Here is a 26943-nt window from a genome sequence, read left to right on the forward strand (position 1 = left end):
GGATTTCCATCCATGTAATTGACTGACACTGAGATAACCAGGAGGGGAAGACAGGCAAAGAGACGGACAGACAGACAGACTGACTGGCTGACTGACTGACTGACTGATACACAGACAGACAGTCACGTAAACAAGGAAACCAGAAATCAAATAAAAAACTGCCAAAACTTGCGGACTAACCTATGCCCTATATACCCTTTACAGGTTTCTCGGTACAACACCAAGAAGTTCAACAATTCGCCGATTGCTCAAGTCAATCATGTGGCAGATCAAACACGTGTACAAGTTGACTGCTAGAGTTCCGCGCGTGAGTTAACCTGATGTCTGAAATAACACAAACTAAAGTCACATAAAGCTCACCGGGGGACCGGGGGACCGGGGGACCGGGAACCGGGAACCGGGAACGGGAGTCTGGGAACGAGTGTACAGCGGTAACCCGCCAAAGAATTCAACATGGGGGACAAAGGAAAAGAAAAGGGAACAGAAATGTGAGGAAGTGTTACGGTTGTAAACGTGGGTTTCTACCGGCTGTGCCCCAGAGTCCAATATGGTACTGGGTTAAACAAAGCATATATAAAATAGCGCCTGGGCAGAAAATCGAATCGGTATTATCACATGCTTTCCTAATAGGTCAGTACAAAATGCAGACTGCAAGACTGCAGACCGGGTACAAAATGCAGACTAGGTACAAAATGCAGACTGCAGACTGGGCACAAAACGCAGACAGAGAATAAAGACTGTTTTTCGTTTGATACGTGACAACATGTCATCTGAAAACACACCGAGTGTCACGCAGTCGCTTTTCCGTGGTCATCTTTCACCAACATTAGCACTATTGTGGAATATTCCTTGCTTGTTTCTTCATATATTTTGTCTTTGACAAAGCGGCCAGGCCACAGGTTATTTATATGCTGCTCACCTGATTTGCCAGCTGACTTGCTGATCTCCGAAAGGCCGCTACGCTGCCGAATGCGAAGACAGCGGGCGGCCCGCGTTCAAAGACAGTCATGTGTTATGTCACTTGTCCTCGAAATCGTATTGATATGACAGCTCGCGCATAAACTGAGAAGATATGAGTAGACTATGAAGGCTTGAAATTCTATTTAAGAATGACTGTGGCCTGACCGATTGAGGACGTAGCTTGTGATAATACCGATTCGATATTTCCCCCAGGCCCCATTTCATGCGTTGTTTATCACAGTGCCAATCGGACTCTGCTAGAACAAGAACGTCCTGGGCACATGATCAGGGGGCACAGCCGGTAGAAACTCACGTTTACAACTGTAGCACTTCCTCACATTTGCCCAAATTGTTCCCTTTTCTTTTCCTTTGTCCGCCATGTTGAATTCTCAGGTGGATTACCGCTATACACTCGTTCTCAGACTCCCGTTCCCGGTTCCCCATTCCCCATTCTCCGTTCCCCGTTCCCCGTTCCCCGTTCCCCGTTCCCCGTTCCCCGTTCCCCGTTCCCCGTTCCCCGTTCCCCGTTCCCCGTTCCCCGTTCCCCGTTCCCCGTTCCCCATTACCAATTTTAGTAACATCCGTTGTTGCAACCGCGGGGTCACTCAGAGAAATGAATTTAAGTGAGATGTTTCAAATAGTATTCGAAATGCTACCGTGATACTCAGTAGATTTTTGGTAAATATTTTTTGCAATAATTGCTCGAACTTTGAGGGGAATCTCTCTTAATAGTTCAATTACTCAAGGCTATTAAGTAACTAGATTATGAGCTCGAGATTTCTATCGTGTTGAACAGTCTTTCAACATTGTTATTATCATTTCAGGATGTCGCATTTCATTTGAGATTTGATGTTTCAAGTCAGGTGTATTAAATAAACGTGACTCTCACCAATTCTTTATTTGTTAAGATGGTTTCCGCTGAACATTCGAGGTTAAATTAATTCTCAAGCATTCTCGACAAAGGTAATGTCAAACCTCCTAAAAATGTTGTTTTGTTTTGAACTAACGTGAAACGTCTGTTGTAGTTGAAATATGGATAACTTTAAATTCAATTTTCTCTCGCGGGGTGAGCTTGAGAGCTAAGTCTCGATAAGTTCATCTCAACTGTATTCAAAATATTATCATGCTTGCTACGGGGTATTTTTAGTAACTTTATTTTTCCCATTATTTCTCCAAAGTTCAGCGGAAACCATCTTAACAAATAAAGAATGGGTGAGCAGAGAGGCATGTTTATTTAATACACGTGACTTGAAATATCAAATCAGAAATGAAATGCGACATCCTGAAATAACAATGTTGTCAGGTCACGACGTGCACCTTAAATTAGGGCTGGCGAAAGGTAAATGCGAGACTTTGCAAGAAGGCGAGACTAGCGTTTTTCTTTGCGAGAACGAGACATTTTGACTTCTTCAATTGGGAGACCGAGACTTCAGTGTTTTAAATGCGAGTTCGAGACGTTTAGTGTCAAGAACTGAAATCGGTACTTCGAGACTTTCTCGGCTTAACCTTAGCAGAAACTCGAGACCGCAAGACGCATAAAACCGCTAAAAAACGAGACCGTGTGCGAGATCCGTGAAATTCGAAAAATTCTGCGAGACTCTGCCATGGTTTTGAAGGACCATTCGCCACCCCTTTAATACTTTCCGGCTTTCTTGGTTAAATTATTTTACGGCGGGTTAACATTTTTTACGGCTAACAGTTAAAATTTTCCAATTTTTGTCACGACTAACGGCTGGATTTTTAAAAAATTGAGCGGTGAGACTTATTTTTCGTTCGGATGAAAAAATCGGAAAAGTGATCATCGGTATTTCGCGAACTTAGTCCCGTTCACTAGGGTTAGTCACTCGGTAATCTAACTAGGCCCCAATCAATAAAGTCGTTTGGGTTTTAACACACGTTTTAATCTCTTCTCTTAGCTTTCACTGTTAGAACGGGCGTGTAATAGCTACTCTGAATGCACGAAATAAATGTTTCTCTTTATACTATTTCATTAGACAATGTGATTGGTCGTTGCTAGGTGATAATCAGAAAAACGGGTTGATCAAAGTCTGTCACTAAATGTCCATTGTCTCTTGACATGATTTCTAGACTTATAATAAAAACCACAAAGAAACACGCACGAAACACGAAGTCTCCGACAGTAAAAAAAGGCCCATTATCTGTACATGCAACAGTTACGCTTCACTGTTCATCGTGGCTTAACGGCTATCAATCGAGAGACACCGGATTCTTCTTTGATTCCTCTGAAGTCAAACGGAGGTTTACCATCTCGGTTTGAGTACGGATAATATCTCTCCAAACGCTCCTCGGTTACAAGCTTGGGATCAAAAACACCGTGTGTTATAGACCAAAGAACTTTCAGAAGGCTCTCTATGCTTTCAAAAACGACTTGTGTGCTTTGCGTGTCGTAACTCTCAATGATATGAAACCCCGCTAAGGAACAGTATTGCTCAATCTTGGGCCTCTCTTCGCAATGAAGCATTTCATAAATTTCCTCAGCGTTCTCAGGATTGAGTTCCTTGTAAGCATTGGATTCAAAAGGAAAAAGATGATCATTGTACTGGATGGCTATTTTACCTCCACGTTTTAGACTTGTAAACATATTCTAGAAGACTTCATGTTTGTCTGGGATCCAGTGGATGACATAATTGCTGAATATAATGTCGTATGACTCCGATCCAATCCCTGGGAAGTTTGAAGCGCTTCCTTCCATAATCGAGAGATTCTTGACTTCACCGTAAGACTGCTGAGCCAGTAGAATTCGTTCCTTGTCAGGATCAACAGCTACAACCTTTCCCTCGGGTCCTACAAGCTCAGCGAGATATGCAGACAGCTCTCCAGTACCGCAACCTAAATCCAAGATGGCGTCTCCAGCTTGAGGACAAACATCAGATTCAATAAACATCTTACCGTCTACCTTTTGAATGGAAACAGAACTCTGTTTGTAGCCGAGTGCTGCGTTGTAGCTGAACGAATTTGCCATCTTTTGAACAATTAGCTCAAGAATATCTGTTTTCCTACCTGCCAGACGCGTGTAGTTTACTTCAGGTCAAGAGTCCTCGCGCAATTTAATCCTGACCCGTACACAATGGGCACCACAAATAAAAAAACAGTTTATGCATGAAATCATAAGAACGTAGAATAATATCTGAATTGCAAATTTCTTCTCGTATACTTTTATTTAATGACTGTTTGAATGTATATTACATCGACTCAAAAATAGTATATTGATTCACATGGAAACAGTTACATAATTTTATGTGTATATGGGTTGCTTATTATTTTACAATGAATTTTTAACACTACGTTTCTCAGCTTACATCTTGATATTTATTTTAGCTAGTTAACCGTGAAACAGATAATGAATGACACAGGCAAAACATTAGTCAACAGGCTGCAGTATTTAAAATACAGCTTTGCTCTTCTACACGATAACTAAGGTTTTGGTGTTGAATATTGCAGTAACATTTCGAACACTAAAGTTTACACTTAGTTTACGTTCCATAGTAGCTTTAATTCATGGCCATGTAATTGTTTGTGCTCACGCAGGTTCCGCCCTGGTGTAACGTATGCGTGAACATTCATACCTATGTAGCGAAAGGAAGCGAAACACGTAATTGAAATGAGGCAACTGAAGAGAAATTACAACATTGCTAATACTGTGTAATAAGTCAGTACATGAAACGGCGTTTGACGTCATTTTGTGTGCGTCTTAGAGACCTAAAAAAGTTTAAGCCTTGCGCTCTGATGGATTGATAATGCCACCCTGTATCAACTTTGGACACCTGAGAACAGATTGCAGGACGAATATTTAATTGGGAAGTTCGATTTAGTTCGACTGAGTTCGATTGAAATACAGTTCGATTGGGTTCGATTGACTATGCTGGGTGAAGTTTGGGTGAAAAAAATCCCTATGTTTAAATATTGTCGAAAATGTACAAAATTTTCCACGTCAAGCACCTTAAGTCTGAGAAAGTTTATGGACTACTGTATTTGTCTCTCCCTAACTTGACAGCTACCAGTCGACGAACACCTGATTCGTCTTTGCTTCCTCTGAAGTCAAATGGAGGTTTACCTTCTCGGCTTGATTAGGGTAACATCTTTGCAAACGTTCTTCGGTTACAAGCTTAGGATCAGAAACACCGTGTGCTGTCGACGAAATCCAGTTTAGAAGGCTTTCGATAGTTTGGAAAACCAGCTGTACGCTGTGCGTGTCGTAACTCTTGGTGATATGGAATCCGGCGAAGGAACAGTATTGCTCAATCTTGGGTCTCTCTTCGCAATGAAACATCTCAAAAATTCCCTCAGCGTTCTAGGGATTGAGTTCCTTGAAAGCGTTGGATAAAAAAGGGGCAAGATGATCAATGTAGTTGATGGCTAGTTTCCCTCCACTCTTTAGACTTGTAAACATATTCTTGAGTCTTGAAGAATTGTTGTTTGTCAGGGATCCAGTAGATGACATAATTGCTGAAAATAATATCGTATGACTCCGATCCAATCCCTGGGAAGCGCAGATTGAAAGTTTCTCACACTGTGTTGATTTTATTTTGCTTTTTTTCAGTCAACTAAGGGTGTGTTTGATCAGTTTCCCGTCTTTTTGTCGAGTGCTACGAAGGAACAACCATTGGTGATCCTTCTTGACTCTCTTGACCAGCTCTCCCCTCTTGACGGGGCAAGGAAGTTAACTTGGTTTCCAAGGCAACTTCCACTTCATGTGAAGTACATTGTGTCAACCCTGCCTGATGAAGAGTACAAGTGTTTTCCTACGCTTAAGGTATGCCAGCATTGAAAGGTTACTTTGTAACTTGATATCCATTACAGAAAAAGATGTTAAAAACAAAGTAAACTTGATGGTGTCACTTCAATTGGAAAGACGAACTAACAGAGATAAAGTCAGCATAGTCAACGTTTACTGAAGCGGGAAGCAAGTGATGAAAACAAAATGGAAGGTAAAACATACCTTACGAACTGTGGTGACTTTTCAAACCAGTGAAGGTCAATTCCAAACAGGACTGAACGATCGCAGGAGGCAGCGTAGCCGAGTGGTCTGCGCGTCGGACTCGCAATCAAGCAGTTCCGGGTGCGAGTCTCGCTCTGATCACTACCTGGCTTCAGTTCACCGTAGTCCCGAGTTCAAATCCTCGGCCACGCTTGTAAATAGCCGACTGGTTTACCTCCGGCCAGTTGGGATAAAATTTCACAACGACCAAACGAAAAAAATATTAAAGGTTATTCGAATCTAACCGAGCTGCTAATATCACGAGGATTTTCATGGTAGAGTGCGCGCACTGAGTTCTTTCTTAGGAAGAGCTGAATTGCTTTTTTTCTAATTTGCGGGTTAACTTTTCTGTTTTTTTTTTTGTTCCGCCATGATCATGCGGTCTACAGCTTTAAACCGTGTGTTTGTTTAATCGCAGGCGCTTTTCAAAGATCCGAAGTGTTTTGTGTCCATTCCTGAATTGTCCTCAACTGACGTGTCTACCATTTTGAACAGATGGCTCAACACCGAGAAAAGGGTCCTTCAGGAACATCAGCTGCAGGTGCTGAAGGATGCCTTCAAACAATGTCCCCTTCCTTTGTTTCTAAAAATCTCGTACGATGAGACGCGTCTGTGGAGGTCTTATTCCACGCCCAGTGAGACTTCCTTAGAGACAACGATACGGAAGGCTATTGACAAACTTTTCGAGAGGGTTGAAATAAGCCATGGCAAGGTCCTAGTACGAAGTGCACTGGGATACCTGACAGCTGGTAAGTTATTGAACCTTTTATAGTTGTTCAATAGCTAGGATTTCATCCACAGGCATAAACGTTAAAACCACATTGTATAGCATAAACAGTACCACGTGAAAGTACTGCTCAATAGCTTTCATTTGAATGGTCATGTCTTAGGGTTTCATCCACAGACTTAAAAGTTAGAACCACTTTGTATAGCATATTAAACAGTACCACGTGAAAATACTGCTCACAAGCTGTCATTTTAATGGTCACACACTGGGGTTTCATCCACAGACTTAAAAGTTGGAACCACCTTGTACAGCATAATAAACAGTACCACATGAAAGTATTGCTCGATAGCTTTCATTTGTGTAGTCATACACTGGAGCTCCATTCACAGACTGAAAGGTTGGAACCACTTTGTGCAAAGCAATGAACGCGTTCGTTATAGCTTTCGCTCAAATGGTGTTACCTAGGGTTTAATCCACAGAAAGTTCACAAAGTACGATCATTTGACCCTAAGATTTTTTTCTTTTGTTGTGTTCTGCCAGCGTCTCGCGGTCTGACGACAAACGAGCTCGAGGACATCTTGTCGTGTGATGAAGCCCTCCTCCATGATGTGTTCCAGTACTGGACCCCTCCCATCAGAAGGCTTCCCCCCCTGCTGTGGGTCAGAATAAGGGCGGATCTTGCCTCATACCTGGTGGACAGGGGGGCGGATGGTGCCCAGGTCACTTGCTGGTATCACCGTCAGTTTGTTCAAGCTGCACAAGCCAGATACTTGTCAGATTCGTCTGAGAGAAAGCGCTTGCACAGCGCAATTGCCGATTATTTCTTGGGAAAAAATTTTGTTGGTAAGTGAGATGGTTCAACATCTAATTTCTCCTTAGATCATTACATTGTTAAGCATGCTAGGGGATACAATGAGCACTTAATGACTGGCCACAGGGAAACACTGAAACTCGCCGTTTCTGTCACACGCCTTGATATAAACAGCCATGTTAAAAGTTTTTTTGGCACTACACACCACACTATTTGGTTGAATTCTAAGGGGTTTTTTATGGATACGTAGAATCTTTATTCAGCTCACATGAAATCATAATATAGAGAGGTTATATGGGGAGTAATAGAAAGGGGTACCTTTTATTCCCAAACACCAAACATGAAGCTGTTACTCATCAAACGTTGATTTCCTTCATTAACTATCATCAATTGCTATCGTGCTAGGTGGCAGCAGCGACTGTCAAATGTAACTTTTGTATCACAGATCTCAAAAAGGCTTAATATTGTTAGTGGAAAAAGCGATAATCGCGCAAAATTAGCAGGTCTAGAACAATTTTATTTCCTTTTTGTGCAGCGGAGAACACGAAGGAGACGACTCTCATTCATGGCAAACACGTGCGCTTGGCGAGTATTTCAGGACAACCTCTGATATTGTCTAAAGGCAGATACAATTTGAGGAAACTACACGAACTTCCTGTTCATCTGATGCGTAGCGAAAGATGGGACGAGTTAAAAAGTGAAGTGCTCTGTAACTTTCATTGGCTCAGAATAAAAATAACGGCGCGTTCTCTCAGGTAGGGTAACAGCCTTTTTGCCTTTATAAGAATAAACTTAAGTAAGGTAAGTGGTCAGAGCAATATTGTCTTGCAAGTTGCGGCGTAAAAATGTCGCATTTCATGTTGAAAAGAGTTGTTTCGCCGAAATTACCACCCTTGCTGCAAATTACTGCAACATGCTTCAACTCAATTACTACAACTACCAGCTACTTACAACAAGAGCATTCATACAAACATTTTAAAGCTTCACAATTTGACTTCGATCTGAAAACGTTCTCAGTCTATAACTTTTAAATGAAGCGTTTCAAGCAGTTTTTCTTCCTTTCCTTCAAAGGTACACTCTGGTCAGATATGCTTGTATTTATTTTGTCTCTGAATTAAACAGAGGAGGAAGAGGCAGCGTGGCTGAGAGGTTCGGGCGCCAGACTTATAATCTGGAGGTCGCGGGTTCAAGTCCCGCTCTGACCACTAGCTGGTGTTGTTTCTCGGTTGACCCTAGTTTAACTCCACGGTCACGCTTGTATGTAACAAACTGGTCTGCCTCCCGCCAGTTGGGATTTTTAACCCTATTATGTTTAGTTGATATATTTGTTTCTTTCAGTTTAAGTGGCATGCCTGTGAACTAGCTAGGTGGAGCTAAGCGCATTGACCACTATAAACAACAACATTTGAACATTTTTTTAACAATGTTGCTTTTGTTCACAGGTCTGTGTTGGATAATTTCCATGCCGCCATGAAGGTTGTCAATGACCCTGACATTGCTGCTGTTGGGGGAGTGCTTCAGCTCGCCCAAGACGCCATTTTGAGCGACTCTAAACAACTCGCTGCGCAATTTGTAGCGAGGCTTTACGAGGTTCGCACCATTTTGATGTTTTTTCTGTTCCCTTAGTCAGGTTTTGCCCCCTTATTTCTTGTACGGCATTGTTAAAATGCCTCGACCCAGCTTTTCAAAGTAAGATTTGGTTAATTCAGGATTAAAGTTGAAACTTGTGACAACAATATTCTTTAAATCGCCGAAAACGTAACATTTGACTTGGTGTTCTGTTAGTACTGTTACTGGTTTTAATCTTAAAACTGTTTATTTTTGTTGTACTTTCTTTTTGACAGTGTAAGGTTAAGAATGCCTATCACGTTATTTCATCCAGCCTATCACCAGTAAGTATATATATATGCGTTGTTGAAACAAATTCAAACTGGTGTCGCGTCTTCCTCGCTTGGTTCCGGTTGGGCGATTTTGCTTTGCGTTTTGATACTAGTCAGTTCATTACATTTCGTTTGTTGAGATTAACAAGAGTAACGTCATTGATAATTTGGTATCGGTTTTACGAGGAATGAAATTTTCAGCACTTGCAGCAAGCGCGGGAAACCCTTCTACGGGTAGCAAACGTTAGAAAGCATGTAACCTGTGGAAAGCGCGGGAAAATTGTAACCCGCGAAAAGCGCGGGAAATCGTTTAACCTGTGACAAGCGCGGGAAAAGTCACAGACTGCAAACACGGATTCTTGTCGGAATATGAAGACAACACTTCCCTGGGAGCACCTTACATGAAGATATGAACCAATTACTGCTATCCAACTGTTACATGGGCGGTCGTGAACGCTTTTCTCACTGGTGGTCGCCAAGTGTGCTGCAATCCTGGCCTAACTGTCACCTTTTCTAACTTCAGGTACTTTCCAAGCTTGTCCAGGATTCTCGCAGCCCACCAGAGCCCACACTGATCCCATCCAGAGCTTTTTTAACCCCTCCTGGCGGACAGTTAATACAGACGTTAGTTGGACACTCGGCCAGCACAGTCCATGGACTCGCTGCCACCAGTGACGGTAGATACGTTGTTACAGGTAATGTTTAGATAACACTGTTACAGTTTAAAAGCTGTTGCTGCTATGTTTTTTCATTGATCTGAATAGGCGAAAAACTTTTCTGGCGCCACTGTTTACATTTTTCCTCATTAACATAAGACTTTGCGCAGAGAAGGCATCGCAATAGACACGAATCGACTACAAACATTTAAAGAGCTTGTGAACATTAACTAGTAATTGGTGAAATTATTGGCTCTGGGTGTAATATTTTAGGAGAAGTTGGCTTTCAAAAACTGCAGAATTTCTGGATGGCAAAAGGGCTAATGGGCTCATACATTTTTTAAATATGCGTCGCACAAGAAGTAGTGAATACATCGGCAGGGACAGTAAATCGTGCTGTGCCCTTTCAATATTCAGAACTAATGTTTTTGTAACTCCATCAGAAACTGTTCGCTTATGCTAATGAGGCAAATATTGTAAACAAAGATTCCCCCTTAAACAGAGTTGAAACAGCCGTAACTCTTCCTCCCTCAAATCTTCGTCCGGTCGATTCGACCTGAAAAATTTTTGATGACGTAGTTCTTCAGAGATCCGTGCAGTCTCTGACTGGCCGCGATTTGCGCGCCAAAATTCTCTCGTGTCTGATGGATGAATTGAGCGTCGACTCCTGACTGCGACCATTTTGTTATAGGCGCAGAGGACGGTGTGGTGAAAGTCTGGGACATGAGCGATGGCTCCTTATTGCTGACCGTGCCGGAAGCTGGGGAAGAGATTGGCATGATCATGTGTTGTTGTGACGATGAGGTCATCGTGGCTTCGTCTAAACGAGGCATAGTGGTGATTTCATTTGAAACTGGTGAAATACTTCACAGGTAAGATGCATTCAGTGTAATTGTCGGGATTTTTTGTATTGTGCTATTTCTCTCGCTTTATATTTTTGGGGGCTTTTGATGTCGTCGTCTTTTATTGTTCGACAGTCGTATGAGGGACTCACGGAACTTAATGCCGCTTGAGAAACGTACACAGTCTTTTCGTTTTGAGCCCAAAGGCCATCAAAAGTGTACTACATTTAAAAAACCTCAAACTTTTGGACGCGTTCGAATTTCGCTCGTTTTTTCGCCCGACATTTCAAGAAATTGGGTGGAGAAGTTACTTTCTTGAAGTTGAGGTCTGTGTTTTGATGCTTGGAGGTTAATTTATGTTAAAAGAATACATAGTTTTCTGATTTGATTTTAACTTCTGATTTTCTTATATCCCTCTGAAACTTGAGTACAGAGCATGTCCTTTTTACCATAGTCTCAGGTAGACTTCACATGGTATGTCTGCATGTTGTTTTATATTCATTTGTTTTGATTTTGTTTTCGTACCACAGGGTAGAAACCAAGTATTTTGAGAGCTATCCTCCACTGACGCTAGCCGGCAACAAAGGATCCAAACTGGTCTTCCTCAAAGAAAAGAGTTTGAATGTGATGTTAACCGCCTCTGGGAAATCTTTGCACAGCTTAACAAGCATCAAACCGGTCGGTGGAGCAGGGCAGAACAGCTTGCTAACCTCCTGGAACGACATTGTACTCTGTAACTCAAAAGAAGACGAAAATTCCTTGAAAGTGATTGACTTAAGCGACTTCAAAATACTTCATTCATTTGTAGTTTTTGAAGAGAAAGACGAGGAAGAATTCCTTCACCTCACTCAAATAGTAATGAAATCAGAGAATGAGGTTCTTGTTGCGAAAAAGATGAAAATCGACCTTTACTCCATCGGTAAAGGCGAACTTTTACGGACATACAAGTGCAAAATCGACGACTGGATTCGACACTCTTCCCTGGACCCCACTCAGAACATCTTGGTGTTCCCAAAACGCGACAAAGTTGCTCTAATTGATCTTGAAAGTGGCGAGAGAAAAGATGTTCTACCACATCCTAATTACGTTTCTAGGACCTTTGCCGTGGGCCGGGATGCGATTATTACTTCCGGTGGCGACAATATCGTGAGGGTCTGGGATCTAACCCAACAAGATGTTCACCGACAAGTAGAAAAGCCCGAGATTTTGGTGAACATTTATTCCATCCCAGGCGACTCTCGACACCTGGTGACAGTCGGCCGACTGGGGATTGACAACCACTGCGTGACCATTTGGGATTTGTACACTGTTTTACCTGTGCGCAAAGTCACCGGTATTACAACAAGCTACATTCAAATAATCGACAGCAGAAGAGCTGTTGTTCGCGTGGGAGAAAACGTGACGATCGTGGACTTACAAACGTGGAAAGTTGTAACGGTACTCAAGGGAAAAATCCCACCGTTTGACTTTTTAGGCATTGATGATATCTGCGTCGTCAACAAAAGAACAGAAGTTCTAACATACTCTCACGATCGTAAACATTTGACGCTCTACAACATTGAAACGGGAGAGCAGGTAGCAGTTGTAGGGTCAAGCCAACCTCAACACAGTCTTCGTTCATTTATCGTGAACTCACAAGGAACGATTGCTGTCTGGACAGACGAGCCGTGTTCCCAGGTGTTTGTGTGGGACCTGGTGACGAGAGAACAATGTTTTGTCATCGAAAGGGAGGGGTATGAGAGGCTGACTATGTCTCATGCGGGACTCACCCCAGATGGCAAGTATTTCGTGTCCAGTACACGGAAGACCAAGGAAAGCGACTGGATCCGACACTCCACCGTGTGGGATGTGCAGAACAGTGAGTACACTATTGTTTGATGGAAGAAAGCGAAACATGTGAATTCTCCCATCCAGTACAGTACGAAATGTACTGAGACCGGTAAGGAGAACTTGACATCAGAACTTCAAGGGATAATACATTATCAATTTATCTCAACTAGTACAGTACGAAATGTAAAGAGATTGGTTAAATGTTGATATAAGGTTTTACAATGTTAATATTTCATCAAATTCTTTTAGTAAGGACAATTTGTGTGTTGACATCAGAGCTTAAAGAGTACTTTAAAAAGTACTAAAGTTGTGTATGGAGACGTGTAAGGAGAATGCGGTAGTTAACCATTTGCCCCAAAAAATTTCGGTCAGAATGTAAATGGTGAGACAATTTTGGCTCGACCGACCGGACAATTTTCGAAATAAACGAAACGTCTTGAAAGGTAGTCAAAAATTTCCAACCGAAATATCCGAGTGGAAAATGTGCCTACCATTTGCAATTCTTCACCGCCATCTTGGAATTATGATCGGGTCGAACTCGTCCTGGTCTCTTTGGTAAATTGAGGTTTTTTGAGTAAATGGTAAATATACAATCCGAACGGGACTTACCATAAGGCATTTTTGCTTACCATTTGCACAAACCGTTGACGAACTGGTTTCTCCGTGTAAACAACCTGTGTCTTTATGTTTCAGGAAAGCTTGCGCATGACTTGCGATATGCGAATGATACGGACGCCATTTCTTTGGCTGTAATGAACAACAATCGCGTGGTGACGGCCCACAAGGACCTAAACATAGTTTGTTGGAACATTTTAGAAGGTACGACCAGAACATTCGATTTCTTTTGCATTATGAAAGTTCTCAACTAAAAGGGACAAATTTAAATCTGTTTCATTCTTAACGCATGGCACTAGACTTCGGTCCAAGTGACACAGGGCGACGAAAGATTCTTCAATAAACTATTAGGCAGTCTTTAATAGAAAAAGTGACAGAATAGAAAAACAAAACCGTGTTCCCCTTCCATGGTACTGTTTGAAAACTGTACTGTTTGAGAAGTTCGCCGTTTTTACTTTCCCAATGATGGTAGTAAAATGGGGTTGTTGGGATGAGATGAAAATTCAAAATCGTCCCAAAATGCCGTGGGCTAAAATAGCAAATCTATGTTCAGAGCAACACCAAAATCGTTGAAATTTTGATTTCTAGAGCTTGGCATTTTGGGTCAATTTTAAATTTTACCCATTTCTCTATCATCATCCCAAACGTAACGAAGTGCTTTATCAAGGGCCAGCTCTGGGCAAATAGACTGCCTATGATCACAAGTTACCCCAAGCCTTTGTTTTGATCGAAATTCCATCCGATGATGAGCTCTGCTTGAACCTGTGAAATTAACTAATAGCTTGCTGTTAGCTAAATCCTTGGTTCCGAACAGACAGCCTGTGTGGAACGCGGAAAGTTCCCCTTTTGGCGAATACATCAGACGAGTCTTCTTGGTTCTCCCTCACGGACAATCTTTGAAGGTTAGACACGGTAATGTGTTTCTTTTACCAAACTTATTCATGTTTTGTCACGCTTTTTAGGGACCGCCCTTCATATCCTTCCCAGCAGCCATTTCAGCAATCTTCGAATTGACGTCATCGCGTCAGAAGGGGACTTGGTGGTGTCGTATGAGGAAAAGACACTGATCATGTGGGACATGAAAGCGGGCGTTCAAAAAGCCACCTTCACGGCAGATAAGGTCAAAGACTTAAACTGATGTGGCATTAATTTTTGTTTCTATTTAACAAAGCGCGCCAAGGAATAAATGGCCTTGGGTACGGGCGAAATGAATGCTGGGTAACCCTATGATGTGTCAAGCGAGTCATCGTGCGGAACAATTCATGTGAAAATATGTTCGCACTACAGGTTCATTTTCATGCAAATTAAACGCATTTCATCTAAAAGGTTTTGCACGAAGACTCGTTTTGAAACAGAGATCATAAGCGAACTTGGAAATGGCCTGTTCAGGGCAGGTGAGGTGTAGGAAGAAATACATCTTGTCGCTTTACCCTGATGCCTCTGCTTATTTTTGGGCAATAGGATTGAATGTGAGGTCGGGCTTATATTTTCAAGGTAATTTTGCTGTGAAAAATAAAGAACTGAGTACTGCGCGGTGGAACTTATTAAACATATTTAAAAAAAGGCTCTGAGCATCCTGAAATGAATTAAATAACAAAACAACTCGATCTTCATAATGGAAAGAGTAAACTTGCCTCCAGGATCCTAATAATTTATAAGTCCATCGGTTCATTTTTGAGAGTGGGGTCTATATTATCTCGCTGGACGTATTTTTCAAGTAGCGATTTTCTTCTGAAGTATTACAAGTAAAACCGCGGCATTTCAATCCGAATGCGACGGGCGGAAATTCGAAATCGAAACCAGAGATAATCGTTATTTCTTTTTCGTAGGTGACAGCGGTATATCCCGTGGGGGATGGTCAGTGTATTGCTCTGGGCTATGAAAGTGTTTTGCCCTTAGTACTTCTCACTCTCCAGGGTGGGGACATGAAGCCGTACGAATTCCCCACAGAGGGTACAACGGTCATGGCTGGAACAGGTGCGTAATTCAACCATCGTTCTTCTTCAACTTGTAGTGTCTTCGGCTTCAGTTTTCAGTTGCAAAGACACTTTTTTGTTTATTAGTGTATTGTTTTTTTCTTGATCACCTTGTCCTCGCAGTATATATTATTAATGTATGTTTTGCTGGTTTTCTTAGACGAGCCGATAGTGTTTGAAGGCATCCAAAATACGTCTGGTGATGAAGACAAATAAGGAAGTTGAAAGAGACGAGTGTGAAGAAACAGCGAGAAGACTATAGATCGAGTTTGCGCAGAAATTTTGCGTATTTACTCATAGAATTCACGTCAGACTGTATGTTAACAGACCGTCATACGGATCTCGTAAGATCCTTAGCTGAGATATTTGAGCGCGACGCTCGACCCTGTAGAGCCTACTTACATGACCTGGCCCACCAGGAGTGCTATGTAGCTTAGTTGTTTGAGCACCTGACCAGCGGACGGTCATACGGTCTGATACCCTGCGTATATGCTATTTACTGTAAATTGAGCAGTAAAAAAAAACCAAGATAATTAAAACAATGCATTTTTAACTGGATAATCGATGCATTCATTTATTTAAAATTCTATCCTACCTACTGTAACACTAAATTAAGTTTAAATTGTTCCAGATTACAGGTTTGTAAAAAAAGCAACATTACAGTTCTGCTACACAGTATTGTTGAAGTCATCAGATTCTAAAGGTTGCGGTTGTAAACCAATTCGATAACTAGCATGATACTGAGTATTAGACACGAGATTTCAGATAATTCCAAACCCACTAAGAGGCTGTATTGAGCACTGTAATTTAATTTCGGGTTGATTTAGACCACGCAACTTTACCGCAAGCGACAAGCCTACGACAAGTTTTTATCATAAATAGTTTTGTGTAAGTCAAACCTACAATTAGTAGAATTACCCCAAAAAATTCGTGTCGCAAGCAGCTAAGTAATACCTTCTAAATTGGCACTAAAATCAGATTTTTAAAGCAAATTAAACTTTATCTCATCAAGATTCCTACTAGCCAGTATAAAAATTATAGGCTTGGATTGTTTTACTTTAAAATAACAGAGCAGATTGGACGGAAAAACTATTTTTTTTTTTGAGCGCCGGTTGCTCGCGTCATGTAAATCACATACATCTTTCAACATTAAATCAATTTTTTTGGAAATACTACGGCGATATTGACAAATTGAGTCATTATGACAATATATTATTTTAAGATTACATAGTTTGGTTTTTATAGTCTTGTTATTTTGAGTCGCCAAAGTCGACTTTAATGGTTGTTTGGAACTTTTCATTACACAATGGTGCATAGAAAAGGTTTTTTCACATCTAGCTGAAGATAGACAAGATATGATGTGACACGCACTCTAAACTTTACCACTAACTAAAACTTATTTTGGATAATTATTAAGCAGCGTCCACACCACGCCGGAAAACGTTGAAGGCAGCTTTATTTCTACTGTTACAACTTAGCTTCCACACTAATCCGTTACGAAAATGGAGCTTTTCGAAAATCTTCAAACCGGAGGATATTGCTAACGTTGGGTTTTCGCTTTATTGTGGCGGGAAAACATTTTAAAAACGGAGCTTTTCGAAAACGATGGCATCACGCTAATCATATGATTTCTCTGCCTGAGTTTTAATCAAACACAAATCCAAAATGACCGGAAATTGTTCCCTTTATTAATTTCTCCGGCGTAGTGTGGACGGAAAACATTTGATGCGTTACCAGATCGAAACCTCCGTTTTCAAATTTCTCCAGCGTAGTGTGGACTGCGCGTAAAGACGACGACATTTCAATTTAAACGAGTGGCACTTGCAAAGTCCGTCTCTGATCATTTATCTCTCAGTCACTGTGACCCAGATCTCCTCTGCTGGTGACGTCACCAGCCGATGGACAGGTTTCACTTCCTGTCCTTCTACAAGATGAAACTTGAATCGTTTCATGAGAATGGACAGGAACACCAGTCCCTCAGCAATTGAGAATCGCCATGCAGGACACTTTCGCTTCCCGGCAAAGCCAAATGGTTGGTAAGCAAGGCTTGGAAGCTGTTTCATGTTCTCAGGGCTGAAACGATCAGGATCAAACCTACAACAGGAATTTGAATCAGTTACAACGCGCTAGCAAGTGAGAAGTCTATAAAGAGCACGAGAGATCTCTAGGCCCTATTTACGCAAAACTCAAATATATGCCAAAAAATTCTGTCAGCAAAAACGATTTTGCACCTGAATTGTGGCAAGGGTTTACCACAAATTTATGACACAATATTTTCTTTAAAAACAGTTTCATTTCAAGATCCCACAAGAAGAAAGGTTTTCAAGATCGAGAATTTATCGTTCGGTTTGTTCTGCATGATTTTTGCATCCATTTTTCCAGTGCTGGAATTTTTCAGAAAATTAAATAGCCCGTCCCTCATTAAAAAGTGGTTATTTTAGATTTAAACACAATAAGTTGTACTGTGATCTCCCCGCGTCAAAGTCATATGGGCCCCTCCCCTCCCCTCCCCTCCCACAGTCGGTCAGTCAACAAATGATCTACCAGGACGCTGTTACCTCTTGGGTTCTGGCCACAAGTTAGGGTCCTGAAGAACAACTCCAAATGGCAAAAGAATTGGAGTCTATAAAATAAAAAAAAAGAATGTTGAAAGGTGAAAACTCCAGCTCAGCACTAAATAAGAGTTATAAATATCTTATTACCCCTCACAACAAAACTACATTGTGAAATAAGCAAATGCTATAGAAGAAAGTCTCACAAAAAGACACATTTCTTACCAGGAGCTCCTGTTCTTACCTATGGCAAACGTTGCATGTGCATGCAAACAGCGAAACATTTAGGGAAACAGTGAGTACTTTCCATTTAGTCCAAAAATTCGAGAAATTTTCGTGATGTTTTCCCGGTTTAAAAGTGCTATGGTGACATGCAGCTTTGCAGTGGCCACACACAATACATACAATACATAGTGGTCAGTAATAACAACTGTTCTCTCAGGAAATGACTTCACTGTCACCTTACATAACAGGGACGATGTTGAATGGATAGAAAGACAGTCAATCTGTTTGTATAGCTTTCTGGTTTTTAAACAGGCAGAGTTTCAGTTTTAAAGAAGCTCGGTCACGGCATTCTGAGTTATTTTGGCCAAGTCCAAAATCAACTTTAAATTGAAGGAAACCTGAAAATAGACCTTTCCCGCATTCCACTTCAGTGCGTTTGAAAAATGGCACCAGAGCGAGGTTGGGGTGGACATTTTCATACATTTGCTGTATTTTTGTCCACCCTGACCTCGACCTCGGCTACACCTGGTGGCAGCTTGAAAGGATAGCCCAAAACAGACCAAGATGGCGAGCAATGGTTTCCGTGGACCTATGCTCCACTGGGAGCGAAAGGGTTTAATGATGACCTCGACTTGGCGCCATTGTCTGTTGGAAAGCGGGAAAGGTCTACAGTGGTTTACTTAGATAGAAAACCAATAAAGAGATAATCCCAAATGACGAACTTGAAAAATTTAGGCTAAACTTTTCAAGATGCGCAAACTGTGACATAGCAATAAGCCTGCAATGCACGAAGAAAGGCACAACCCAATCAAACTTAGTTGGAAAGGCTGTAAAGTGAATTTTGAAGGTCAGAAAAACTGATGCAGGAGCCCTCTGCCATCCATTTTGTGCAAAAAAGGTTGCTAGAAGCCCAGAGGGGGAGGGAAGATAAAATCTACTAACCTTCCAAACTGTAAGTTAATTAGCGGGTTTGTCACTGACTGTTTTTCAAGATATTACTTGAAGTATGATCTTAAATACAGTCAGGAAGAAACTACCAACTTACGAAGTCATCTCCTGACTACAGGTACTCAAAAACTCTCTTGCCATAGATTTTAAGCAATCCTCCGTAGGAAAAAAGATGGCGACTGGTACATTTACCCATCGTTCTTAGCGCACGAAAACCTTAACAACGTTCATAAAAACGCACAGAAGAGCTATAGAATCTTCAAACCTAGCATACACAATGTCCCTAGTACAAGGACAAACATTGTAAAAATTTGGCTTTCTTTGTAACTTATAGGCTGTGTTAGGGTTGCAAGGTATTGTGGTAAAATGTACAGCCACCATCTTTTTCCCTATGGTGGATTGTGTCCACCATCATAGGACTGCAATGTGCGCAGACAAACAGCTAGTACTGTGTCGCACCAAACTAAGCTATCAGATATCAGATTTGGTGCACAAGAAAGGGTATCAAGTCATTCATGTGAGACCTTATGACTCGTGAGAGCTGCTAACAGACCCAGTACATTTGTCTTCCTGGGATTATTGCTCTCTTTGTTGCCTCAAATAAGTGGTCAGGACTCAGGAACAATAATGATTATAATACTTCCCATTCCTAGTCAATGGTCCATGTGACCAGTTTGAAGAGTGTACCAGGGTAGAACACTGAACGTACCTCTTTAGGAATAACAAATTCATCGACCTGAAGGTCATACTCATAAACTCGTGCACCCCATGGAGCCACCACTGAGGCACGTAATGTCTCATTTATCACTTGACGAGTGTACCTGAATGGATATGACACAAGTTCAAATAAGCCCTTGGAAAAATAATTCAAAATAAAGAAAGAGATCCACATAATAATGATGATAGAAACAAACAATGCCACATGACAAAGTTATGTTCAGTATCTTTCTGTTGGATGGCCTCATAAAACAGTTTCATCCACAGACTTTGTATTTGATAAAGATAATGACGACAGTGACGATGGCAGATGATATTTATGATGTGGTGGGCAGAGCAGGAGGAGGTGGAGGAGAATGATAATGATGATGATGATGATGAGGTAGACTCACGTGAGTTCCGAGACTACTTGTGGTTTGATGTCTTCATCTCCCAAAACTTTGTCCAGTTCGTCAAAAACTTTCTCCTGAACCTCAGGATGTTTTGTCAGGTAGTACAAACACCATGTCATCACTGAAAGAAATTAAAAACTTAAGATAATTTTAATTAATACATTGCACAAGATTATAGTCAGCTATTTTACTCTTGTTCTGGTCATTAAAGTGCAAACCAACCGCTGGCCTGCAAGCAACATTCCAATTCACACATTATTAAAACATTTGCTGCATGACTTCAGCCAGTTTCCTGATTGACTGTGACTCACATATTAAATTTTGTTCTTCCACTATGATTCAATTAAAAGACTGATCTGTTTGTAAAACCCAGCAATACTAAGGAATGCCAAAAACAAATTAAGTTCAAAAGTATTGTTACAAAAGAACACAATTTGAAGTGAAAATAAAATAAAAGTTCCTCTTCCTGACTTGAATTTTATAACTAGAATTATATTACTTGATTTGTTCCAAAGTAAGGACTCCTAAACTTATCAATTCTACAACACAACATTTGCAAAGATTCACTCACTGTTTCCAGTTGTATGGAACCCTCCAATAAGGAAAGATATGACATCATCACAAATCTATTTAAATAAAAAAAAGCACTTTACCAATAAAGGCTAAGTCTGCATACAAGCCAAGTGGCCCATCAGCCAAGAGCTTATCCTGGTTTCAGCATGTAATCACACACCTACAAACACACTTTATTTCAATTGCATTTAAACCTATTTAAACCAATCAAACCTATACTGCTGACCAGGAGTCCTACATGTACAGCATCCTAACAAAAAACTCACAATGTAACCTAGATAAGAGTACATTTGATTGACCTCATTCCAGACTAGAAATATGTCCTGGAATATTCAGAATAGACATTCTTTGCTCAGTTCAGTAAAACGATTATTTGGTTTGTAAATAATCCAAGCTGTGCATTTGTTGAGTTATGTTTTGTAAACAGCTACTTCACTTGCTTGTAGAAGGACAAGAGAATAGCACCTCTTCTATACTCTCATCAACTTCAGGAGTTTGGACATTTGTGTAGAAAACCGGTTTCCTTTGCAATGAGATAATGCACAGTGATGTCATTACTCTGAATTATAAACAATTATTGGATGAGGTTTTTGTGATATCCAGAATAATCAAGTCGAGGTAGGGGTTATCGGCAGAGGCCGAAGGCCAAGGCTGATAACCCTTACCGAGACCTTGATTATTCTGGATATCACAAAAACTGAATCTAATAATTGTCTTATTATACAAGTCATGTTTTTGCTTCTTCACTGATGGTAAGCAATACAAAGGGCGCAAACTTGACGTGATGACCCACAGTCATACAATGACATGATTACCCATGACTTCGAGTGTCCTTGACATGATTATTGTATAATCTGCAGCTAGATGATGTCACAGGCGCTAATTTCAAAAATTCACTGTATGCTTTTGGCCAATCAGAAAAGAGATAGTGAGTTCAATGTATAATAATTCCAAGTATTCTGCTTCCTATAACAAAATGCGTGGAATACTTTCTGGTATTCTGGAATTGGAATATCGGTAGTGATTCAATCAAATGAACACTACATTGTAGGATTATTTCATTATTTTATTCTGTTTTGTCCTGGAATATAGATAATCCAATGCAACCTAATGGCTGAAGATGTCACTTAGATGTCATTTACGACAAGAAAAGTGCTACCAAACCTCCTCTTCATCCATGAAGTCGCAATCTAATATGGAATCTATGAACAGCTTTTCAGCTTTATCATCATCCTGTCGTCTCTGCTTGATTAGATCCTTGACAAGACCATGAAGACCTGCTCTTGCTAAAAAGAAAAAATTAAACATTCTCTTTTGAGTAACTCAGTCAGCCTAAGTCTGGTCATGCCAGAATTGGGGGGGGGGGGGGGGACACAAAGAAATCAATGGGTTGGGAGGGAGGCACAAGCAAGTATACATTTGCTGGCAAACCCAACGATTCTGTAAAATGCCGACCGATTTTCATTTTTGAGTTCATTTATTTAACAAATAAAGAAGCCTTACCCGTGTATTACACTCTGATAAAACATGGGTTTTTGACCAATCAGAGCAGGTGCAGGATCCTATCTATATTAAAATGATTGATAACATGCACAATTGATGAATAAAACAAAGCTGAAAGATTTTAAAAGCTTCTGCCAAATCCATCAGGTAGTAAAAGTCTTTACTCTCTAAAAGATGAAGTCTTCAGAGTAAAATTGAATACATCACTGAGCTAAAGTCTAATAAATCATCACCGAGGCTGACAAATCTTGTTAAATCAGCACCAGATAACTTGTGTCTTGTATAAATGGGCCATTCATGTTTTGATTAACAATCCATTATATGTACCTTTTTGGAAATTTTTTTCTCTTTCACTATCTGCTTCAGGAGGGGGACCAGTCAGTCGAGCTTCCATCTCCTCCCAAGCCTAAAGAGGAAAGAAATATTTAAAAGCCTCAGCACAATAAACACATCAAAACTGAACACTTACAGCTGTATCCACAGCAACCCAATGTGAAAGTTCAGTTGAATCAAATAGTCCAGTTTCCAAATTTTAACCAAGACTGCTGAATAAAAAAAGCTTAAGACCTATCTATACTTCCAATGTGAAGTAAAATATTCAGAAAATATCAGCTGTGCTGACAGAGCTGATAAAAGTGTAAGATGAGAGTTGTGCATAGCTCATGTTCTCACTGGTTTTGTGAATTATTTACTTTGACAGATTGAGATTAACTTTTTACAGATGCTTCTTCATCTTTTAATTTAATTAGCTTAACTCCAAACTGGAGGCTCAGATTATGAAACTACATGTATCAAATTATCATAATTTTTTTGATAATCCCAGATAATCAAATTGTAAAACATTTTAAAACGTGTTGTTCCACTGAAAACAAATTCTTGCCCTCAGTGCACAGAAGATTGATTTTGGATTAACAGGCTTTTGAAGTACCTGCTTATTGCAGGTTTTGTCAAATGAATGTTTTATGCAGCAAAATGCTTTATAGTGGTATCTGCATCCAGAGGTGTCTGCTGAGTGCAGGTTTACATGTATTTTACAGTAACTATGGGAAGAAAATTTAGGGACCATCTGGTGTCCACTTAACAGAGGGTCTGCGCTTACTAAGTAAGTCAGTCAGTCAGTCAGTAAATAAGAAACAAAAAAAGAAACAAAATAAATAAATTGTCCATGTTACATGAGAATTTAGAAAATTATCACCAAAAAATACTGAAACATGTCCATCTATGTCCCCATGCACTATGGGGTCTGCTTAACACAGGTTCCACTGTATTTCTATGTTTCAATCATCTTTGGGTCTTAAAGTATGTGTAGTCTCAGACTATCAACCAAGGTTCTTAGTGTCTTGGCAAGTCTTGAGGTTTACCATTATTCATCACCCCAACTTCCTTTAAAATGTTTAACTTTTGAAACATCCCACCTCCTTGGAATTTGCAATGGCCTTTCATTGGGATGGGTATGGTTTTCTTATAGGCAAATCTTTGTTTACAATATTTGCCTCATTAGGATGAGCGATACAGTTTCTGATGGAGCTACAAAAACATTGGTTCTCAATATTGAAACGGCGTAGCATGATTAACTGTCCTAAGGAATCTGAGCCCGATGCATTGAATGCATTAAGCCCAAGGTGGGTTTAAAAACTCAAAATTTTACAAAGAATGTATGAGCCCATTAGTGCTCTTGCCACCCAAACGTTTTGCAGTTTTTGAAAACCTATTTCTCCAGGAATACTACAACTAAAGAGGCAAACATTTCACCAATAATTAGTAAGTTTCGCAAGCTGTTTAAATACTTGAAGTCAATTCATACCTAGTTTAAGATGCCTTAGCTTCTCTATGCGAAGTCATATGTTAATGAGGAAAAATGTAAACGATGCGATGTCTGCAAAGATCTTTCTATTGCAACACAAAAGGTAGTCAATCTATTGGAAATCTTACCTCATGATACATTGTTGACAACTTGTCAATTTCTTTTTCATCCATAAAGATGCGCCCCATTCCTGCAACTGCTATGGCTTTCACTGCCATGGTTATCATAGATTTCATGAGAGGAATATGTTCTTCAGGACTGCACTTGGCAAAATTATCAGCTGTTTCTTTGGCAACCTGTTTATAGAGTCAAGAATGGAAGAATGCTACTTACTACTTGGAAATATTTAAAGTTTACTCACTGGAGTGGTATTTCATAATGAAAGTCACACCTACATTGGTAGCGCACTTTTAGAAGACAGAAGAATGGCCTCAAGTAAAAGGTTTCAAATTTTTCCCAGAGCCCAACCAAAGCACAGAAACATTGGGACAGGTGTGCACTTGCAAAGAGAGTGCCTTGTCTAAGTCTACGGAGTCTGATTGCCCTCTAATAAAGAGATCATGACATGCTTACATTTCTCTGAGGAAGAGTACTTTCCAGAAACCATTTTCAAATCCTAAGTGCTGAGTGCTACAGGTATGTATCCCTGCATCGTCTTGTCTTGTCTCAAGAAATGTTGCAGTACTGCAGCTACCTAAAATCAAGTCTGATTGATTCCATCCCTCCCCTTCTAAAAAAAAATGCTGTACCCCTTGAACTGGGCAAAATGCCAGGTTAAGTGTGGGTTGTTACAACTGTTACATTGCATTTGAAAAATTGTACATAAAGGTGGATTATAAGGGACATTCTTTGAAAAATGTACTTTCAATATTGTTAACTTGACAATTAATGTTCAAGACTGACATGACCGTCGTACTTCATCCTGTGGTGGGGGGACCCCATATGAAAAGGTCAGGGATGCTGGTTGGAAAATTTGAATTGAATCCCTAATGGAGACCAACTTGGGCCTGGTTCAAGCTTTATTTGAACCCTAAAAGAGTGCACCTAAAACTACTTTGATTGCTAAAAATAGTGGCCTTTCATCCTGCAAACCCTACGTGAGACCAAAATCTGTGATTTATACCCATTAGTGAGAGGACCAGCATCCCCGACCTATCAAATGGGAATTCCGCCCCCCCCCCCCCCCCCAGCCCCCCGCAGAGTACTTCATAACCAGCACTTATCGTGCATTCCAATGCATTCACCTTGACAAAGTGTTCATAGTAGTCTTTCACAGCCTCGTGACTAAAGCTTCTATCCATCAGCTGACGTCTCTTTCTTCCCTCTGGACCATTGGCATACTGAATGCTCTTCTTTCCGATAAGAGGCTCAAACAGTTTGAACAAATCCGCTGTCAAAAGGTAGACAGCAAAGTATTTGAACAACAAGTCACCCATCTGACAAATTCCAGCTGTACTTAAATTCTTAAACATGTGATTGACAACCACAACAACAAGCAATTTGATTTCCCCCATCTGGCCCTATTTACAATATTACAGATATTTACAATATTTAAATAAGAGAGAGTGGGGCCTGGCTTCCTGAAGTAACTGGATCATTAAAAAAGGCCCGCAGCCAGTTTTACAAATATATATAATTTAATAAAATGAAACACCTAAATTGTACTGTGCGTGCAGCTCTTAAAACTGCCTCTTGTAAACATCTCAAATTTTCAAAATCCCCCACTTTGCACCCAGATTAGTTGAGATAATCAAACTGGAGATAAGCTATGCATCAAAATATTACTAACTTGATTTCATAATAGTCTGTTTATCAAGTTTTCTTGTTTTTACAAAGTCTTGCACATTTTTGTTACAATTTTACAGACTTTGAAGCCATGGAAATCATAAAGGGTGTTTTATTTTTAATTCTTACATTATGCTAGTTAATTTCAGTCATATATGTTAAACTGAGAACATGTATAAAATTTTCATTTATCCAAATATTTAATGTTGACCACCAACAATTAATTAACGCGTTTCTAATACGGGTTCATTAACATTTTCAGCAGGAGGGAAATTGGTTTTCACAGTGAGCAAAACGTTTTAAACCAAATTTCTTTATAGGAAGGTCAAATTTTCCTCCAGCTGTTTAAACCAGGTAGGCAAAATCATCCTCTGACAGCTGGTCAATTTGCCCGGTGCCCAGGCCTTAATGAACCCCTGCGCTTCATAGAGTTGCTTGACTGCTTAGTTTGGTAATTCGCTTTGAATTCTTACTTACGAGGTCTATCAAACAGAGGTTGTACTTCTTTCCAATATTCTGGTGATGCCAAACTGACAACGTATTTCTTGCCCCACCAGAAACCTGCTATGGTCCCATACTTCTCATGAAGTAACATCAAATACTCATGGAGACTTCCTGCTTTTCCCATGTCACCAAGATTTCCCATCCTGAAATGATAAGTTTAAAACAATCTGCTTTAATTTGTGTTGTTTCCGAAAAATCATCACCAACGTTTTTTGGATCATACCCCACACCTCGTGCAATTCTACTTTAGTCTTAGGCTAAGCCCTCAGAATTTCTAATGCATGGTTGCCACAGACATTACCTTTCAAAATTCCTTGACTTCTCCCTGATAAAATTAACAAATCGAATATGGTTTAGCATGGTCTGTACTCTTCTCGACAATAATACGCGTCATCACAGTGGTCAAAATTTGTTGTGCTGCACCTCGTGAGTCCACAACATTTTGACCACTGTGATGACGCATATTGTTGTCAATAAGAGTACAGACCACGCTAAACCACATTTCGATTTGTTTTTTACCACAATATTGACATCAAAGAAAATGTTTTTTTCAGTGTGCAAGCTGAAATAGGCATTGCATGACACATTGACGTGAGCAGTGTTGTCTGGACTCTTATTGGCAACGGCAAATTAGCCATTCAGAT

The 26943-nt window shown here is 40.4% G+C and overlaps 3 protein-coding genes and 1 pseudogene across 3 annotated transcripts in view; 1 reads left to right on the plus strand and 3 right to left on the minus strand.

Annotated features, from left to right (window-relative positions):
* LOC145488679 (NACHT and WD repeat domain-containing protein 2-like) overlaps window positions 1-15545 on the plus strand; it is a 26951-nt gene extending 11406 nt beyond the window's left edge. The window contains exons 11-24 of the mRNA XM_081467601.1: window positions 205-307; window positions 5522-5734; window positions 6378-6708; window positions 7227-7529; window positions 8033-8252; window positions 8940-9087; window positions 9342-9389; window positions 9901-10072; window positions 10725-10905; window positions 11406-12733; window positions 13399-13524; window positions 14283-14440; window positions 15150-15297; window positions 15457-15545. Coding sequence (XP_081323727.1) covers window positions 205-307; window positions 5522-5734; window positions 6378-6708; window positions 7227-7529; window positions 8033-8252; window positions 8940-9087; window positions 9342-9389; window positions 9901-10072; window positions 10725-10905; window positions 11406-12733; window positions 13399-13524; window positions 14283-14440; window positions 15150-15297; window positions 15457-15512 — 3535 coding nt within the window. The 3' untranslated portion in view covers window positions 15513-15545. The remainder of the gene's footprint in view (window positions 1-204; window positions 308-5521; window positions 5735-6377; window positions 6709-7226; window positions 7530-8032; window positions 8253-8939; window positions 9088-9341; window positions 9390-9900; window positions 10073-10724; window positions 10906-11405; window positions 12734-13398; window positions 13525-14282; window positions 14441-15149; window positions 15298-15456) is intronic.
* On the minus strand, window positions 2774-5538 carry LOC145488681 (demethylmenaquinone methyltransferase-like). Its single transcript, XM_081467603.1, has one exon. The coding sequence runs from the start codon at window positions 3941-3943 to the stop codon at window positions 3566-3568; it is 378 nt and encodes a 125-aa protein (XP_081323729.1). The 5' UTR covers window positions 3944-5538; the 3' UTR covers window positions 2774-3565.
* On the minus strand, window positions 4938-5486 carry LOC145486729 (uncharacterized; annotated as a pseudogene).
* LOC145488680 (cytochrome P450 20A1-like) overlaps window positions 15506-26943 on the minus strand; it is a 14098-nt gene continuing 2660 nt past the window's right edge. Inside the window, exons 3-12 of the mRNA XM_081467602.1 lie at window positions 26273-26442; window positions 25255-25400; window positions 24139-24306; window positions 22534-22612; window positions 21868-21989; window positions 20702-20756; window positions 20131-20251; window positions 19731-19842; window positions 17855-17919; window positions 15506-17390 (exon numbers count right to left, since the gene is read on the minus strand). Coding sequence (XP_081323728.1) covers window positions 17141-17390; window positions 17855-17919; window positions 19731-19842; window positions 20131-20251; window positions 20702-20756; window positions 21868-21989; window positions 22534-22612; window positions 24139-24306; window positions 25255-25400; window positions 26273-26442 — 1288 coding nt within the window. The 3' untranslated portion in view covers window positions 15506-17140. The remainder of the gene's footprint in view (window positions 17391-17854; window positions 17920-19730; window positions 19843-20130; window positions 20252-20701; window positions 20757-21867; window positions 21990-22533; window positions 22613-24138; window positions 24307-25254; window positions 25401-26272; window positions 26443-26943) is intronic.

This window comes from Orbicella franksi, chromosome 5 (assembly GCF_964199315.1).
Source record: "Orbicella franksi chromosome 5, jaOrbFran1.1, whole genome shotgun sequence".
NCBI lineage: Eukaryota > Metazoa > Cnidaria > Anthozoa > Scleractinia > Merulinidae > Orbicella > Orbicella franksi.

Bases quoted from the DNA above. Each gene is read 5' to 3' on its own strand.
- LOC145488681 (XM_081467603.1), bottom strand. From the start codon at position 3,943: ATGGCAAATTCGTTCAGCTACAACGCAGCACTCGGCTACAAACAGAGT.